This window comes from Oncorhynchus kisutch, linkage group LG6, assembly GCF_002021735.2.
Source record: "Oncorhynchus kisutch isolate 150728-3 linkage group LG6, Okis_V2, whole genome shotgun sequence".
NCBI lineage: Eukaryota > Metazoa > Chordata > Actinopteri > Salmoniformes > Salmonidae > Oncorhynchus > Oncorhynchus kisutch.
The window spans coordinates 25,928,931-25,947,176 of record NC_034179.2 but is presented as its reverse complement, the minus strand read 5'-3'; the positions used below and the strand labels follow the sequence as shown (position 1 = coordinate 25,947,176).

The window sequence follows — 18,246 nt, the reverse complement described above, 5'->3', positions numbered from 1 at the left end:
TTGAGCATGGTTGTTGATTGTTAAGATGGCTGGATGTATGGGACAAACTAAATGGCCAGTAAAACACTAGTGTTTTTTAAAACGGTCAAGTCTTCATATCCTCCCTCCTATCTCTATATAACAACTCCTACTCAGTGTACATACTGCACATGCTCTCCTCAGCAAAGGCAAGTCAAAAAACATCTCATGGAATTGTGTTTTATCCCAGGATAATCATTATGATAACAAGTCATTTACAAAAAAACATTCCGAAGGAGTTGGCACAAGCATCCAAAACAACCATGACTTAGACTCAATGTATGGCACTGGTAACCTCAAACAGCAGAAATGAGGAACCAGGCTCCACAACAAATTGAAAGGTGTAACCAGAGGACTCCTGTGCTGCTCAACAAACTGCACCTTGTTGTTACAGTCTATCTGTGCAATACATATCGGACCAACTGAAAAGGCTCAGAGATAGTCAAAAATGATAAAACTACAGAACAGGTTTGATTTTCCTTTCGCTACTGCAAGCTAGTCTTTGGTGCAGCATCCCAGGGCCTGCCACACTGCATCATGGGACTGACCCCTATGCCTATACCTTTACAAGTGCCACACTATCGACTAATGAGGGAAGACAATGGCAAGAAGGGCCAGTAACACCCTGTACAGCTTTACTCCCAATACACATAGTTCTCCTATCTGAGAACAGACTGTGTGACAATAGTCTCAATCCCTCACAATGCTTTTTTTGGGCAGCATTTCAGTAGGCTAATTTTAAACATGGAGAACACTATTCAGTAGATATGTGTCTTGAGGTGATTACTACCATGTTATTTTTTACTATAAACTGGGTGGTTCGAGCCCTTAATGCTGATTGGCTGACAGCCTTGGTATATCAGACCGTATATAATGGGTATGACAAAATATTTCTTTTTAATGCTCTAATTACGTTGGTAACCAATTTATAATAGCAATAAGGCACCTCGGGTTTATGGTATATGGCCAATATACCATGGTTAGGGGTGTATCCAGGCCATCAGCGTTGCATCGTGCGTAAGAACAGCCGTTAGCCATGGTATATTGGCCATATACTACACCTCCTGTGCCTTATTACTTATTTCATATTTCTAATCTTTCAAATTAAATATTTATTTTGCAATTATACAATTAAATTAAATTCTAAAATAATTCATAACTATATCATTGTGTATGCGACCAATACAATTTGATTGTAATTACCTTACATTATTTTACTATTTACATCATGAACAGGGACAGATTTACTTTCGCTTTTGATCCTGGAACATAATTGGCACCAATTTTCACAAAACAAAGAGCAAACTGAAAACAATACTGTTGTGACTTCAATATTTCATTGTCTTAAATACAGGTGCAACATTTGTAGATGCAAACCCTCAGCAACTCTGGTCCCTAGAGTCATGGACTTTCTGTTTGAATACTTATTTGATAAGAGGTACCGAATGTTAAATGTTTTACATGAATATTTAACCAAACAGGTTCATTATTGTCAGGCAGCTGATTAGTAATGACTGTATACTTGTATCATAAGGTATTGTATGTGTGTGTTTATATACTGTATCAGTCAAACGTTTGGACACACCTGCAAATTCCAGGGTTTTTCTTTATTTTAAATATTTCCTACATTGTAGAATAATAGTGAAGACATCAAAACTATGAAATAACACATATGGAATCATGTAGTAACCAAAAAAAGTGTTAAACAAATCTAAATATATTTAACATTTGAGATTCTACAAAGTAGCCACCCTTTTCCTTGATAGCGTTGCACACTCTTGGCATTCTCTCAACCAGCTTCATGAGGTAGTCACCTGGAATGCATTTCAATTAACAGGTGTGCCTTGTTAACTTAATTTGTGGAATTGCTTTCCTTCTTAATGCATTTGAGCCAATCAGTTGTGTTGTGAAAAGGTAGGGGTAGTATACAGAAGATAGCCCTATTTAGTAAAAGACCAAGTCCATATGATGGCAAAACATCTCAAAATAAGCAAAGAGAAATCACAGTCCATCATTACTTTAAGACATGAAGGTCAGTCAATCTGGAAAACTTCAAGAATGTTGAAAGTTTCTTCAAGTGCAATCTCAAAAACCATCAAGCACAATGATGAAACTGGCTCTCATGAGGACCGCCACAGGAAAGGAAGACCCAGAGTTACCTCTGCTGCAGAGAAGTTCATTAGAGTTAACTGCACCTCAGATTGCAGCCCAGATAAATGCTTCACAGAGTTCAAGTAACAGACATAACTCAACATCAACTGATCAGAGGAGACTGCGTGAATCAGGCCTTCATGGTCAAATTGCTGTAAAGAAAACACAAATAAAGAATACCGGACATTAGACCGGTGGAAATCTGTCCTTTGGTCTGATGAGTCCAAATTTGAGATTTTGGGTTCCAACCGCCGTGTCTTTGTGAAACGCAGAGTAGGTGAACAGATGATCTTTGCATGTGTGGTTTCCACTGTGATGCATGGAGGTGGTGTGATGGTGTGGGGATGGTTTGCTGGTGACACAGTCAGTGATTTATTTAGAATTCAAGGCACACTTAACTAGCATGGCTACCACAGCATTCTGCAGCGATACGCCATCCCATCTGGTTTGCGCTTAATGGGACTATCCTTTGTTTTTCAACAGGACAATGACCCAAAACACACCTCCAGGCTGTGTAAGGGCTATTTGACCAAGGAGAGTGATGGAGCGCTGCATCAGATGACCTGGCCTCCACAAATCACCCAACCACAACCCAATTGAGATGGTTTGGGATGAGTTGGAACACAGTGTGAAGCAAAAGCAGCCAAAAAGTGCTAAGCATCTCCTTCAAGAGTATTGGAAAAGCATTCCAGGTGAAGCTGGTTGAGAGAATGCCAAGAGTGTGCATAGCTGTCATCAAGGCAAAGGGTGGCTCCTTTGAAGAATCTTAAATATAAAATATATTTTGATTTGTTTAACACTTTTTTTTGTTACTACATGATTCCATTTGTAATTTCATAGTGTTGATGTCTTCACTAATATTCTACAATGTAGTAAATTGTAAAAAATAAAGAAAAACCCTTGAATGAGTAGGTGAGGCCAAACTTTTGACTGGTACTGTATACGGCACACACACACACGAAAACCCTAGAAAAGGCACACAATGAACAAAACAACCTCCCAAGTGTGTGTTGTGTGTGCATATATATGTGTTTACAGTAAGTGTGGGCAAGAATGAGACAATTACAACTGAGACTACCACTATAGATATTATATATTTCAAATCTCAAAGCTAAGGTGGATTTCCAATGTCCATTCCAACATAGGAGGACATTGTCTATTCCTGTTTTTCCTCCAGATTTTCCTTCCCAACTTTCCCTGACATAGTGTTGTGAAACGTGAACAGCGTGCTGATTAAAAGCTTAAGTTCTGAAACCTGCAGGACTGCTGTCCTCCAACACCAGAGTGGCCTGTCTAGTTGACCCTCTCTGGCACTCCATCATGTGAGAATAAAAAATACTGCCTAATCAAGAGGAATCCCCACAGCTTGGACAATCAATAACCAATGAAGACACATGGCTTGGGCATCATTGGATTGTGCCTGACAAAGCTCAAACAGGGCATATTGATCATCCAGCCCCCACCTCCACAGCACAGTAAACCACTAATGTCTGTTGTTGGCCATGCTTTTCACAGATGTTGCAAATACAGGATGGTTTTAGTGCTTTCAGTGATTTCCTCCAGAACGGTGTGTGTGTGTGTGTGTGTTTCAGGGTAGTGCTCTCCCTCTGCAGTGATGGTGGGTGAGAGGGATCCCTTTCCTCAACACTGGGTCCCAAGGTCCAATCTCTATTGTCATGTCCATGTCTCAATGAGAGGCATTTGCAGCTCATATTTTGATCTAGTTCAGCCCCATTGTCAAAGCTCTCTCAGCTTGAAGAAACATGTCCTTCTACTAACAACACTTAAAGGCAAAAAACAAACACATGTACATGCATGTTGAATTACAGAATGTTGTGCAAATCACAGAAATGGTTCTCATTATACTTTGTCATTATGATAGAAAATTCAACCAAGAAAAAAGAAGCAAGACAAAGTGGCTTCAGATACTATGATCCCTACTGTTTCTGCAGTGTTGTCAATGTCAGTGCTTTCTTTCAACTGATACTGTTTTTAAAAAAGGATTCCAATGTAGCTCATTATGTGACACAAAAAGACCAAATGAAACAACGGCAGACTCAGACACTGACTGCTTCACAAACAAAACATCATATTCAGACAGTTCTTCAATATATGTTGATCGTCAAGCAAATATGGCTGACTAGACGGGTTAGGGTCAAAGAAACACGCAAAAAAACAACAGAAGGAAACGGAGGAAAATCAAGGCTGAGAGAGAGAGAGAGAAAGAGAAAGATCGATAAGACAGGAGAGTTGGAGTAGAAGTGCAGCATGATGACTGGCATGGGCGGCCCTGGTAGGGGGGGGGGGGGTCCTAGTGGTGGGCATCTCTCATACGATCTTCTTGATGCTGGGCCGTTTGAAGCTGCCTGCGCTGCGCTGCTTCTGCACCTGGCTGGCAGAACCATGGCGTGTGCGTCCGCTGTTGCTGTGACCCGTGGTCGGAGAGAGCTCCACGTTCTCCTTGTCGATGCCTGCCGGAGGACAGATGGACACACACGCCATCAGGTATAATATGTCACACTGATAATTGAGAAACTATTCTATTATATAATTCTACAGAAATGCTAACGCTTTTGAGACATCCACCTGAAGAGTGTATATAACTACAGAGATGCTCTGTTGTTATATACAAATCCAACTATAGGCGGAGTAGTCAACCCATGGACTGATGTAAGTGCTCCAACTTATCGCAACAGGGTTGCTCTGTGTTTTGAACAAACAGGACATATGGTGTACGGGCATTGAAACATTATGTACAAAGACTTCATCACAAACGCTCCAATAGTGTTGTTTGGCTTTGTGATGGGCCTCTGCTTCCCCCCACACACCTCTGAGAGGCTGTGCCGTGTGCCTGGGAGTGAGGAGCAGCATGGGGACGAGGGGCTGTAATACCTGGCCGGACGAGGTGTGGGGTGAAAACGGCGGACTTAGAGCAAGGCAGAGAAGCTTCTCAGACACAGAGTGGGAAAGAAACAGGAGGGAGTGACCATGGCAACCCAAAAAGAGGAATGACAGGAAACAAAAGAGCAACATGATTAACAAAAACAAAACATAACAAAGAGTGACAGAAATCAATCATGAGGGGGAAAAAATGATTCATTCAGCATTCTCAGGTGTATCAGACAATATGGTTTAGATAAGTATACATACCAAGTATATCTATATAATTAAATCTCTTTAGTTCCAAATAAAATGTCCAATATAGAGCAAGAGGCTCATTCCTTCTTCCAAATAGTGGCATATCATGAATGACTCAAATGTTCTTCAGGACTAAAACAAATGAAACATTTCCAAAAGTATATAGACATCCAGAATATAATATGTTCTGGACACAAATGTGGATGCTACCATGATTACGGAAAATCAAGAATGAATCGTGAATAATATTGAGGGAGAATGTTAGAGGCATAGATATCATAACCCCCAAAATGCTAACCTCCCCTGTTACTGCATCAATTACTTTCTCACACATTATTACCATTCATTCGTAATGATCTGTAATTCATTCATGATTATCACGATTCAGTCATGGTAGCATCCATAAACTATAAGTGAATTTTTCCAAATACTAATGACACCTTCAAATGGCGGACTAGATGCATAAAGTGCTTTCATTTCTAAACAGTAAAACAGACAGAAAATACCCTCACAGAAAAGGTGACATTCTGTACTGTCGCCTCACAGCAAACATCTGATGAAGTATAGAGCCAAATTAAAAGTTTTAGCTTCTGTCCAAATAAATACATAGGGGAGTGTATATAGTTTCCAGTTGTACCTGTCATTTCAGGGGGGGGGGCACCACCTTGGTGGTGCTCTAATGAGACTTGTTGGAGATGGTCTATAAAATACACCGCATCAAGCAATACAAATGAGGAGGAAAAGGGAACACAAACATGAAATGTGTATGAACACTAAATGATCCGTTTTGAGATCATGCATTAATTAGTTAAAGAAAGAGAGAATAAGCCTCACACATGGACCAGGTTGGGGAACCACTATGTAATGCTACATATAGTGGATGGAACTTTTCAGATGATGTTGGATTCAGTTGGAAATGGATGGATGGGTAATTTAGATTTCTCTCTAATTATGTGTTTGTTAGCGCAAGTTTATTCTTCTGATTGGTCAAATGGAAAGACTAAACAGGCCAGACTATATTAAGATGAAGATAAAATGCAGACAGGTCAATGGATCAAATATTTATTTTGTTTCAGATAAAGGGCACTCTAAAGTATCACAGCTATTCCTAAGAATCAAATCTGCCAAGAGACAGAAGGGCTGAATTTGACTGCATGTGTTTGTGTGTGTGCGTACACTGTATCTGATCAGACCTGGGGAGTGCTGGGAGGTGGCCAGTGAGGTCATGGAGTTGGAGAGGTTGAGGTTGGCTGTGATGCTGAGCTGGCTCTGGCCCGGCGGGGGGTAGGGCGACGTGGGCGTACGCAGACACTCCTCGCTCGTCTCCTCGTCGATCCCCGGCAGATACGTGTCAATCAAAGCATCCAGGAACTTCACTATCAGCTCAGCGTAGTCTGGGAACTGGGTTTGCTGTTGGCACAAGCAATGTAATTTACTAACACTGACAATAAACCTTCCATACTCTAAAGAGTTAAATGAGTTGTGTCTGCTCACCTTTGAGAAGGGCCCAGCGAATCTCCACAGACCATTAAACCCAAAGCCTGAGAGAGAAACCGAAGAAACATTGATGAGTATTAAATTGGCATTTTCACTCCAGAACCCATGGTTGTAACAGTATGGCGGGAGGAGTGGGTGGAGTCTCACTCTGCAGGTAGGAGGGCTGGTACAGGGGGGGTGACTCCTCGTGGTAAACCATACTCTGCACGATGCCATGGATTGGGTTTAGGAGGTTAGGGTCCTGGCACAGTGATAGGAGGGTGTTGATCTTTGAGTCCAGCAGGTTATGACTGGAGAGAAAACCACAAGATGATATGAATGGATGAAAGTTATTTACGCATGCGTACACATTAAAAGGGGATTGGAAAAAAGACATACTTTATTGGGTTGAAATGAAACACTTACACAACTGGAAAGACTTTAGGGAAGACAACACTAGCTTCAGCTAAAAACTCGTAGAGGATTCTCTGGTCAAACTCATCTGTTGTATTCTTCACCAACGTAGCCTGTAGTAGAGGCAAGCATGTTAGAAATAGGCACAAACTAATACAGAGGAAGTGGGAGAGAAGAGGAGTGAGTGGTCTCACCAGGACAGTGAGCAGCAGAGCCTGGATCTTGGGGTCTGTGAGGACCTCCTCATCCAGCAGCACGTTGGACTCTGACACAGACACCTTCCTCAGGGTATGGTGGGAGATTCTTTGGGTCGATTCTGTGGAATGGAAGGGAGGGGAGGAGAGAGCGAGGGTGTGTGAAAGAGAGCGAGGGTGTGAGAGAGAGCAATAGGGACCTGTGCCAGTTTCAAAGAATCTGCAGTTGCCACAATAATTTTTGGACTTGAATTATATGTCCCAAAGATTCTTGAAAAAAAAATATATATATTATATATATATAAAACAAATTGTGTGTGTTTTTTTTAACCTTTATTTAACTAGGCAAGTCAGTTAAGAACAAATGACGGCCTACCCCCCCAGCCAAACCCTCCCCTAACCCGGACGACGCTGGGCCAACTGTGCACCGACCTAGTGGGACTCCCGATGATGGTCGGTTTTGACACAGCCTGGGAACTAACCAGGGTCTGTAGTGAAGCCTCTAGCACAGCAATACAGTGCCTTAGACCGTAGCACCATTCTGGAGGCCCAATATAACTTAGAAAATGGCTCATGAGCTTATTTCAATTGTTTGACCCCATCAGGACCCAAAATAAAGTTGTTTTATTCCAAAGTAAATGTAAACAAACACTTTATAGCCTCAGAACATGGTTAAAATTATCAATTTGATATCATGGATTGTCAGTTATTGAATCCGTGGCGGTCTATGAATTTGAGATTGGTTACATTTCTCCAGCCCCATGCCTCAGCTTTTTGCCGAAACAGTGGCGGGGAAAACACTTTATTATTGTTTCAACTACAGGTTGCCCCTTTAAAATCAGTGTCAAAAGCCACAAACATTGTGTAAGTGTCTGGTATACAGGAGACAAACTGACCTGGACACTCATAATCATTCTCCGCCACCCTCCTCATCTTTGGAGGCGTGGTGATTCCAGACTCCATCTCTGGCCTCTTTGGTGCTTTAGTGTCTGATATCAAGTGATCAAAACTCTTCCTAGTGCCTGGTGAGCCAGCGTTGAAAAACTCATGTTAAACAATGGGGCATACATACACAGGTCAACTCCCCATACCTAAACTAGTACATACATGCATGGATATTCTATGGATATCCAAGTAATCATGTATGAATGTATATAGTCTAAATACCTCAGATCAGTTGTCGCATGTTAAAACTCCTCTGTTGGTCAGAGGCCTGGATCTAGCAGCAGAGAGTGACTGACAGGTGTCTTACCCAGCAGTTTCTTAGTGTTTGCTTGGGAAGGCTGGCCCATGTCCAGGCTCATGGACTTCCGTGTGCGCGGGCTGATCTGCCCCCCTGTGGGGTAGTGGACCACTAAGTAGCGCTCCGACACCTTGGGGGACGTCCACGGCTGACTCTCCCTAAGAGTTCTGACACAGAGGGAGGGGAGGGAAGAACAAAACATTCTGAAAGGTGAACACATACGGTCCATAAAATTCCTATTTGACATTGTTCGATACAGCGAGAGACAAATTCTGCTTAGTCAGCTGGTGCTGCAGCTACTCTATCAGCCTCTACATCAACTCAGCAGTCAGCCCTGTAGTCATTCACCGGCAGCTGGGGTCGCTGTGGTGCACAGAGTACGTGTCCATGGGAACATTCTCCATGGTAACGTCTGAGAGGAGCAGGGACTTCCTGTGCTTGAGGCTACAGCGGCTCCGGACCTCCTCCGAGACAGTGAGGAGAGCTACACAGACATTTCACAGGTCAATTCAATACTATATCAGTTTATTTTCAACACAGAAACAGTTGCCATGCGAATAGAGAATATCATTGTTTAAAGACAATATGAACAATCCTACTATGGCTGAAAAATAAAAGTATGGCTTCATTGTGGAGTGCTCCGTTAACTCACCTGCCAGGTAGGCCACACTCTGGGTGTTCACCTCAAACTTGTCACAGTTGAGGTGTTTTCCCACCAGGGCCAGTAGTGTGTGGAGGATCCGGATGGTCCGCGCCACTGTGTTGGGGGAGGGGTGTCTGTACCCTAGACAGAGAGGTGGGTGGTTAGACAAAGAGCAGTCCCCATGCAGTCCCCGTCCGACCCGAGGCTTAGACACCTCCACCTACTTACCTTTCAACAGATGACCCACTAGTGCAAAGTTGAAGTTGGAGTTGAAGTTGAGGCCCACGAAGTGGTCCATCTGTTTACAGTGCCACTCCAGAGGCTTCCTGATCTCCATAAACACCTCTTCTGGACTCTGGACAGGGAGAAACACACACAATTCAAGTTAGGGAAAGATAATGAAATCAAAGTGAAACTGTAAAAAGATCTGGCCGGAAATGTGAGCCGAATGTTTGTGGAAGACGACCCTTCCGAATGGGTGTGTGTCTGGTACCGTGTGTATGTTTGTGGAAGACGACCCTTCTGAATGGGTGTGTCTGGTACCGTGTGTATGTTTGTGGAAGACGACCCTTCTGAATGGTTGTGTCTGGTACCGTGTGTATGTTTGTGGAAGACGACCCTGCTGAATGGGTGTGTGTCTGGTACCGTGTGTATGTTTGTGGAAGACGACCCTTCTGAATGGGTGTGTCTGGTACCGTGTGTATGTTTGTGGAAGACGACCCTTCTGAATGGGTGTGTCTGGTACCGTGTGTATGTTTGTGTGTTTAGTACCTTGTCATTGAAGACCCTGAGGCTGTCCAGTGTGTGGAGGTTCTGCTCCAGCAGAGCGGTGCCGGCAGAGTAGAGGTTGACCTCGTCCAGCTGGAGCACAGCCACGGCCACCCAGAACAGAGCCTTGTGCATGGGGGAGTCCTGAAGGAAAAACACAGGCTGTTAATTACTCTCACCACCACTACTGTCCAACACACAATCACCATCCAACACACGCGCACACACAATCACCATCCAACACACACACACACGGCCTTGTGTATAGGCGAGCCGTGGAGGGCCAACAAACACACTTGCAGTCAGAGCGAGTCTCACATGACCATTTATTGCCAACATCCATTGTCGCTCTGCAGCCAATTCACCACATACAGGCCAGGGCCAAAATAACTTCCCTCCTCTCAGTCAGTCTGCTTCAAACATGTGGGTTATACTCAACAGAATGTGGTTTGCAGGCAGGCACACATACATACACACACGCGCACACAAGAGGAAGTTAGCTCACCAGAACATTTAGCACATCTCTTAAATTAGCCTTTGAGAGTTGCCATCTGTGTGTTTGTGTGTACCTTGTTGAGGAGCGGCTGTAGCTTGGTGAGAGCAATGACTGTGGCTTCTATTAACACCTGGCTGTTGTAGTTATCAGGTCCCTTTAGACAGCTCTCCAGACCCTATGGGACCCAAGACAGGAGGTCAGTTCAGTCTGGGCAGCACAGGTTATACAAACACAGACCCTTTCAACAGACAGGATCAGACACCGTACAACTACTCCCAATACTTGTAGCAGAATCTATTTGAAAACGTGCAAAGTTACCACTAGGAGTAGTGATGTTCATATGGATTTGAATGTCACTTAGCAGGTTAAAAAAAAAGTACAAAAGATGCAAGCGCAGTTACTTGAAGTGATAGAATCTATTTTTTGTGTGTTTTTCACTGACAAAGATACAGTACAAGATACACTACATATTTATTTTTTATTTATCTGTTATTTGACCAGGTAAGTTGACTGAGAACAACATTCTCATTTACAGCAACGACCTGGGGAATAGTTACATGGGAGAGGAGGGGGATGAATGAGCCAATTGTAAACTGGGGATTATTAGGTGACCGTGATGGTTTGAGGGCCAGATTGGGAATTTAGCCAGGACAATGGGGTTAACACCCCTACTCTTACGATAAGTGCCATGGGATCTTTAATGACCTCAGAGTCAGGACACCCGTTTAACGTCCCATCCGAAAGACGGAACCCTACACAGGGCAGTGTCCCCAATTACTGCCCTGGGGCATTGGGATATTTTTAGACCAGAGGAAAGAGTGCCTCCTACTGGCCCTCCAACACCACTTCCAGCAGCATCTGGTCTCCCATCCAGGGACTGACCAGGACCAACCCTGCTTAGCTTCAGAAGCAGGCCAGCAGTGGTATGCAGGGTGGTATGTATATACATGTGACAAGATAGTACAGTATTTCAGGACGTGGTTTCCATGAGATGTCCTAATTCTGGGTATAATATGACGTAGCGAGCAGCAGGGCAGAGTAATGGTACACAGACCCGGTCTATGCTGAGCAGGGGGCTGGCCTTGCTAAGGATCCTGATGATCTGTTTGATCTGGCCGTGGGTCACCCTCTTACTGATGCACCCAAACACCACCAGAGCTCTGGGCTGCAGGGATGGGTTGTACTGGAACGCAAACCTGATGGAGGGAAGGGAGCGAGGAAGAGATGGAGGGAGAGAAGAGGGAATGATGAATACAATCCATTCACACGCATGCCTTATAAAAGCCAATCAAGTGGTCTGAAGCCTCTTTACATTGCTCTGACATCATCAGAAAAGCTAAGCATTTAGAGCAGACAGTGTGGTTGGCTCCCCTGAGTCAGTGTTAGTTAGAAGAGGGTAAAAGGTGGTGTGAGTTTACCATACCTCTGAGCCAGCTCTGTCCACTGGTCCAGCCACTTACAGTTAGGAATGTCCCTCATACAGGCCTTGTGGAGGAGGGGAAACACAATTATGAGCATATACAATACCAGTTAAAAGTTTGGACACACTCGCTCACTCACGGGATCTTTATTTAGACTATTTTCTACATTGTCGAATAATAGTGAAGACATCAAAACTATGAAATAGCACATACTGAATCATGTAGTAACCAAAAAGTGTTAAACAAATCTAAATATATTTTAGATTCTTCAAAGGAGCCACCCTTTGCCTTGATGACAGCTTTACACACTCTTGACATTCTCTCAACCAGCTTCATGAGGAACGCTTTTCCAACAGTCTTGGAGGTCCCACATATATGCTGAGCACCTGTTGGCTTATTTTTTTACCATTATTTAACTAGGCAAGAACAAATTCTTATTTACAATGACTGCCAATTTGCGCGGCCCTATGGGACTCCCAATCCCGGACGGTCCTTCACTCTGCGGTCCAACTCATCCCAAACCATTTTGTGGAGGCCATGTCATCTGATGCAGCACTCCATCACTCTCCTTGGTCAAATAGATCTTACACAGCCTGGGGGTGTGTTGGGTCATTATCCTGTTGAAAAACGAATGATGGTCCCACTAAGCGCAAACCAGATGGGAATGTGAAGCGCTGCAGAATGCTGTTGAAGCCATGCTGGTTAAGTGTGCCTTGAATTCTAAATAAATCACCAACAGTGTCACCAGAAAAGCACTCCCACACCTTCACACCTACTCCTCCATGCTTCACAGTGGGAACCACACATGCTGAGATCATCTGTTCACTCACTCGGCATCTCAGAAAGACACGGTGGTTGGAACCAAAAATCTCAAATTTGGACTCATCAGACCAAAGGATAGATTTCCACCGGTCTAATGTCCATTGCTCGTGTTTCTTGGCCCAAGCAAGTCTCTTCTTCTTATTGGTGTCCTTTGGTAGTGGTTTCTTTGCAGAAATTAAACCATTCATGCAGTCTCCTCTGAACAGTTGATGTTGAGATGGGTCTGTTACTTGAAATCTGAGAAGAATTTATTTGGGCTGCAATCTCAGGTGCAGTTAACTTTAATGAACTTATCCTCTGCAGCAGAGGTAACTCTGTGTCTTCCTTTCCTGTGGCGGTCCTCATGAGAGACAGTTTCATCATAGCGCTTGATGGTTTTTGCGACTGCACTTGAAGAAACTTTCAAAGTTCTTGAAGTTTTACGGATCGACTGACCTTCATGTCTTAAAGTAATGATGGACTGTCATTTCTCTTTGCTTATTTGAGCTGCTTTTGCCATAACATGGACTTGGTCTTTTACCAAATAGAGCCATCTTCTGTATACCGCCCCTGCCCTGTCACAACATAACTGATTGGCTCAAACACATTAAGAAGGAAAGCAATTCCACAAATTAACTTTTAACAACACACACCAGTTAATTGAAATGCATTCCAGGTGACTACCTCACAAAGCTGGTTGAGAGAATGCCAAGAGTGTGCAGAGCTGTCATCAAGGCAAAGGGTGGCTACGTTGAAGAATCTCAAATATATTTTGATTTGTTTAACACTTTTTTGGTTACTACATGATTCCATATATGTTATTTCATAGTTTTGATGTCTTCACTATTATTCTACAATGTAGAAAATAGTACAAATAAAGAAAAACCCTGGAATGAGTAGGTGTGTCCAAACCTTTGACTGGTATTGTATGAAAAACATATTTTTGAAAATAACTTTTAAATTCTAGACTGGATTTGTGTGAAGGCAAGTAGAATATTGAATTTGGTTAGTGTTCACCGAACATCTAGACCGGTACAGACAGTAGTGTCATGCTATAGTGATGTAATGATAAGTGATTATGTCATTGGGGTGATCTCCTGACCTCCATGATCTCCAGCAGGGCCTCAGTGACGGTCTCCAGGGAGGAGAGGGCGAAGGTCTCCCTCTCGTAGGACCCGGGGGAGAAGGAGCGGTCGCGGTAGCTGGAGCGGAAGGCGATGACCGCAGCAGACTTGACCTTACTGATGCCAAACAGCAGGTAGAACTTAGGCAGGGAGAACTCTGTCAGGCTCAGCCTCAGAACCTGCTTGGTCTCCTCTGGAAGAGAGAAACACACATGGGAATAGTTATCACTGAGTCTCAGCAAGGCTATACGTCAAGAAATACATCAAGAAAAAACTGCTTTCAAAACACTGAATCAACACGACACTGATCAACCCTCTGCCTTTTAATCATGTTCACTTCTCCCTATTTCTGTCTGTCCTCAGTCTACAGCCAGGGTGCCGTGTGTGTGTGGCTTCCTCACCGCTGAAGTTGAGCTGGGCGCAGGTACATAGGGAGTGGATTATGTTGATGACCAGGCCGTGTGTGGAGGCTCGTAGGGACAGGGGACCGGTGGCCACCAGTAGTGTGACCACGTGGAACAGGTAGGGCAGGTGAGTGGCCACGTCCAGAGAGTTGTTGAAGGACAGCATGAGCATGTAACGGGCCAGGATGGCGATGTCATCCCACATCAGGTGCTGCTCCAGGGTGGGCGTGGGAGACAGACATGTCTTATCGATGATCTTACACATGCGGATGATCACCTGCCAGATAGACACGGGTCGGGGTTAAGGTTACATCAAAGGTCGGGTACGTTACCACATTTGACATCCTATCTATTATCTCTCCCTTCCACCCAAGGGAAAGAACAGAATGACTCAGGACTCTCATGTCACCTAGCATCTCTGGAAAGATCCCTTATCCCTCCTGTTTTTAAGCGTTACAGGCAGAACTGGGAATGCATCGAGTAATGCTTTATATCCCAGTCTGGTGTTGATCCATTGTACAATCACAATATCTAAACATGTGTTCAGCTTTTTGCCTTGACATATGAGAATAGATAGAAGAGAAAAGAGACGTCACCCCGACACAGACTGGCCTTTGTATTCAGAGGCTTCCATCCTCTTCCTGGCACTAGATCACATGATCAGCATTGTACAGTTTTTTAAAATTATTTCACCTTTATTTAACCAAGTAGGCCAGTTGAGAATAAGTTCTCATTTCCAACTGCGACCTGGCAAGACTACTTCATTGGGCAATACATTAAACTCCCTCTTTCTTTCTGAGAAATCAGCTCAACAGTCAAAAGGAAATTATAAATAACGCAGACCACCAAATGACAGAAATAGTTGTGACACAAACAGCACTGTTGTTGAGAGGTACTGTGGTCATGACAACTGGAAGAGTTGTTCAATGTCAGCGTGCCAGGGTAGGCACATGTAAATGTGTCTGCCTCCATGTGCAGTTTGTGAGATTTAATTCATTCATACTGTAGGAGTACAAATACTAATCGGTAACCATATGTAATGTCATCTATAACATTGGATACTGTATTAGCTACTATTAATTCAGTGACATTACAAGATCACAACTTGCCATAACGAAGTATAAGGAATGCATAGAACAGACTTTTCATGGCATTTGATAGGAAAACGGACATCCAGAAATAATTTATTCATCTGTAGAGGATCTGTATTGATGCTTGCAGCAGATATTCTTGTAGCAGATATTCTTGTCTAGACTCAAGTCACAGAACCAACCTTTGAAGGGAATAGCCTGTGAAGGGTTCAACCTGTGAAGGGAATAGCCTGTGAAGGGTTCAACCTGTGAAGGGAATAGCCACAGTAGTAATTCCTGAGGTGTATGTGTGTGTTGCTCACCTTGCTGGACACCAACTTGACGTTCCCTGAGGCCAGAGCCACAGCCGTGTCAGCCATCACCTCAGCCTTGATGGATCCCAGGCCTCCTGTAGCGCTGGTCTTGATGAAGCTGTCCAACACCACGTCCAACAGGTCCGTTATCTACAGAACAAGGATACAACAGGACCTCAGCTCAGAGACTAAATAAATTCCCCTCCATTACTAACTAGCGTATTTGTCTCAAGTCATTTCTATTTCAGAATGCCAGCATCTTTTTCAGTCAGACCACAACTTCTCGCTCTACACTAACACGCAAAGATACGTTTTTCATGATTTTCAGGTGGCTAGCATGATAACTGGTTGTGATCTGAAAAATACAGGGATGCTGACAAAGAGAGTTATTTGTAATACCTACATTAGGGGATAACACACTCTCATAATATCTGATAAGGCCTCTATAACATCCTGAACAGTGAGTCCACTGAATCCTTCAGCCATTTCCCAGATCCTAAATCAGCAGTAAAATAAAGCCTACAGCAGACTGGCCTGATGGATGAGTACTGTACGGCCTCAATAACAGCAGACTGGGCTGATGGACGAGTACTTTACGGCCTCAATAACAGCAGACTGGGCTGATGGATGAGTACTGTACGGCCTCAATAACAGCAGACTGGGCTGATGGACGAGTACTTTACGGCCTCAATAACAGCAGACTGGGCTGATGGACGAGTACTTTACGGCCTCAATAACAGCAGACTGGGCTGATGGACGAGTACTTTACGGCCTCAATAACAGCAGACTGGGCTGATGGACGAGTACTTTACGGCCTCAATAACAGCAGACTGGGCTGATGGACGAGTACTGTACAGCCTCAATAACAGCAGACTGGGCTGATGGACGACTACTGTACAGCCTCAATAACAGCAGACTGGGCTGATGGACGAGTACTGTACGGCCTCAATAACAGCAGACTGGGCTGATGGACGAGTACTGTACGGCCTCAATAACAGCAGACTGGGCTGATGGACGAGTACTGTACAGCCTCAATAACAGCAGACTGGGCTGATGGACGACTACTGTACAGCCTCAATAACAGCAGACTGGGCTGATGGACGAGTACTGTACGGCCTCAATAACAGCAGACTGGGCTGATGGACGAGTACTGTACGGCCTCAATAACAGCAGACTGGGCTGATGGACGAGTACTTTACGGCCTCAATAACAGCAGACTGGGCTGATGGACGAGTACTGTACAGCCTCAATAACAGCAGACTGGGCTGATGGACGAGTACTGTACAGCCTCAATAACAGCAGACTGGGCTGATGGACGAGTACTGTACGGACTCAATAACAGCAGACTGGGCTGATGGATGGAGTACTGTACGGCCTCAATAACAGCAGACTGGGCTGATGGATGGGGTACTGTACGGCCTCAATAACAGCAGACTGGCCTGATGGATGGAGTACTGTATGGGCTCAATAACATCCAATATACTGGTTGGCTGATACATGGGCCAACACCCACACTGAGAGCCGAGAAGAGAGATCCCCACCTGTCCCAGACTACCCCAGATCTTAGCCTGGATAGAGGGGTACATCTGCTTCTCGTTGATGGTCATGGTGATGAGCTTGTCCAGGATGGCAGTGACCCGCTGGCGCTTGGCGTCGTCGTTGTGCTTACAGAACCTCACCAGGTTGAGCAGCCAGGGGGTCATGTACTCCAGACACAGGTGCTTCAGCTCAATACCTACACACATCAGAGAGGATGTTACAACGTGTGTGTGCGTGTGTGTGTGGAGGGCAGGAACAAGGATACTGACTGGATTTGCTGAAGCCAGAAATGCACTCCTCCAGGAACTCCAGGGTGAGGTGGGGTTCGTTGGCGGCCAGCGTCTTGCTGATGGACACTATGAAAAGCGTGTTGTTGGCAGGGATACACAACCCTGAGGTCTCCAGCAACTGGCCTTCTATCTTCAGGTTGAAGGTGCAGGTTAAGGCACACAGCAGGTTGTAGGCTGCAGACCTGCACACAGCAGACAGAGAGAGAGAGGGAAGGAGAATAAAAAGGTATGCATGATTCAAATATCCCTAAGAAGACTGTCAGCTCTCATAGTCCCACCAAAATCTAAACATGTATGACTATTTTCCTCAGCTGTGTCTGACCTGAGGCTGGGGTCAGAGCTGCCCAGGTTGAGCAAGGCGATGTTGAGCAGGGTGCCTGGCACGTCTTTGGGTCTGATCTTGGTGTGCTGGGGGATGGAGTCTGGCTGGGACAGCTCCCAGCGCGTCCTGATGTGGATGATGGAGTGGACGATGGCCTCACACTCCTGGTGCATGAAGGTGAGCGGTGTGCCCTGGTTGGCAATGGTCAGGGTGAACTGGTTCTCGTCCACCAGGCAGATCTCCTCGATCTCCGAGGCGTAGTAGATGTCATTCAGGAAGACCGACTGGCCCAGGACCCGGGTCCGCTCTGCTGACGTCACCTGGACCGCTGTGGAACCCACCTGGGTACAGAAACGGAGACATTGAGAGGGAGTTACTATGCTAGCTGGCACACAAAATGGTAACATTGTTAAAAAATGT

At 44.6% G+C, this 18,246-nt stretch overlaps 1 protein-coding gene across 5 annotated transcripts in view; it reads right to left on the bottom strand.

The window, feature by feature from the left end:
- Window positions 1–3,208: 3,208 nt before the first annotated feature.
- The window catches only part of LOC109892569 (neurofibromin), a 66,693-nt gene continuing 51,655 nt past the window's right edge, over window positions 3,209–18,246 (bottom strand). For 2 of the 5 annotated variants that reach the window (XM_031826481.1, XM_031826482.1), the window contains 22 exons: window positions 17,827–18,167; window positions 17,484–17,686; window positions 17,217–17,410; window positions 15,685–15,825; window positions 14,289–14,568; window positions 13,866–14,080; window positions 11,965–12,026; window positions 11,596–11,737; window positions 10,615–10,716; window positions 10,049–10,189; window positions 9,506–9,632; window positions 9,287–9,418; window positions 8,983–9,118; window positions 8,644–8,801; window positions 8,288–8,413; window positions 7,392–7,513; window positions 7,210–7,310; window positions 6,952–7,094; window positions 6,802–6,848; window positions 6,501–6,717; window positions 4,998–5,115; window positions 3,209–4,640 (listed from right to left, as the gene is read on the bottom strand). In XM_031826481.1, the coding sequence (XP_031682341.1) occupies window positions 4,481–4,640; window positions 4,998–5,115; window positions 6,501–6,717; window positions 6,802–6,848; window positions 6,952–7,094; window positions 7,210–7,310; window positions 7,392–7,513; window positions 8,288–8,413; window positions 8,644–8,801; window positions 8,983–9,118; window positions 9,287–9,418; window positions 9,506–9,632; window positions 10,049–10,189; window positions 10,615–10,716; window positions 11,596–11,737; window positions 11,965–12,026; window positions 13,866–14,080; window positions 14,289–14,568; window positions 15,685–15,825; window positions 17,217–17,410; window positions 17,484–17,686; window positions 17,827–18,167 (3,408 nt within the window). In that variant the 3' untranslated portion in view covers window positions 3,209–4,480. The remainder of the gene's footprint in view (window positions 4,641–4,997; window positions 5,116–6,500; window positions 6,718–6,801; window positions 6,849–6,951; window positions 7,095–7,209; window positions 7,311–7,391; window positions 7,514–8,287; window positions 8,414–8,643; window positions 8,802–8,982; window positions 9,119–9,286; window positions 9,419–9,505; window positions 9,633–10,048; window positions 10,190–10,614; window positions 10,717–11,595; window positions 11,738–11,964; window positions 12,027–13,865; window positions 14,081–14,288; window positions 14,569–15,684; window positions 15,826–17,216; window positions 17,411–17,483; window positions 17,687–17,826; window positions 18,168–18,246) is intronic. The other 3 variants (XM_031826484.1, XM_031826485.1, XM_031826483.1) reach the window with 2 other exon arrangements.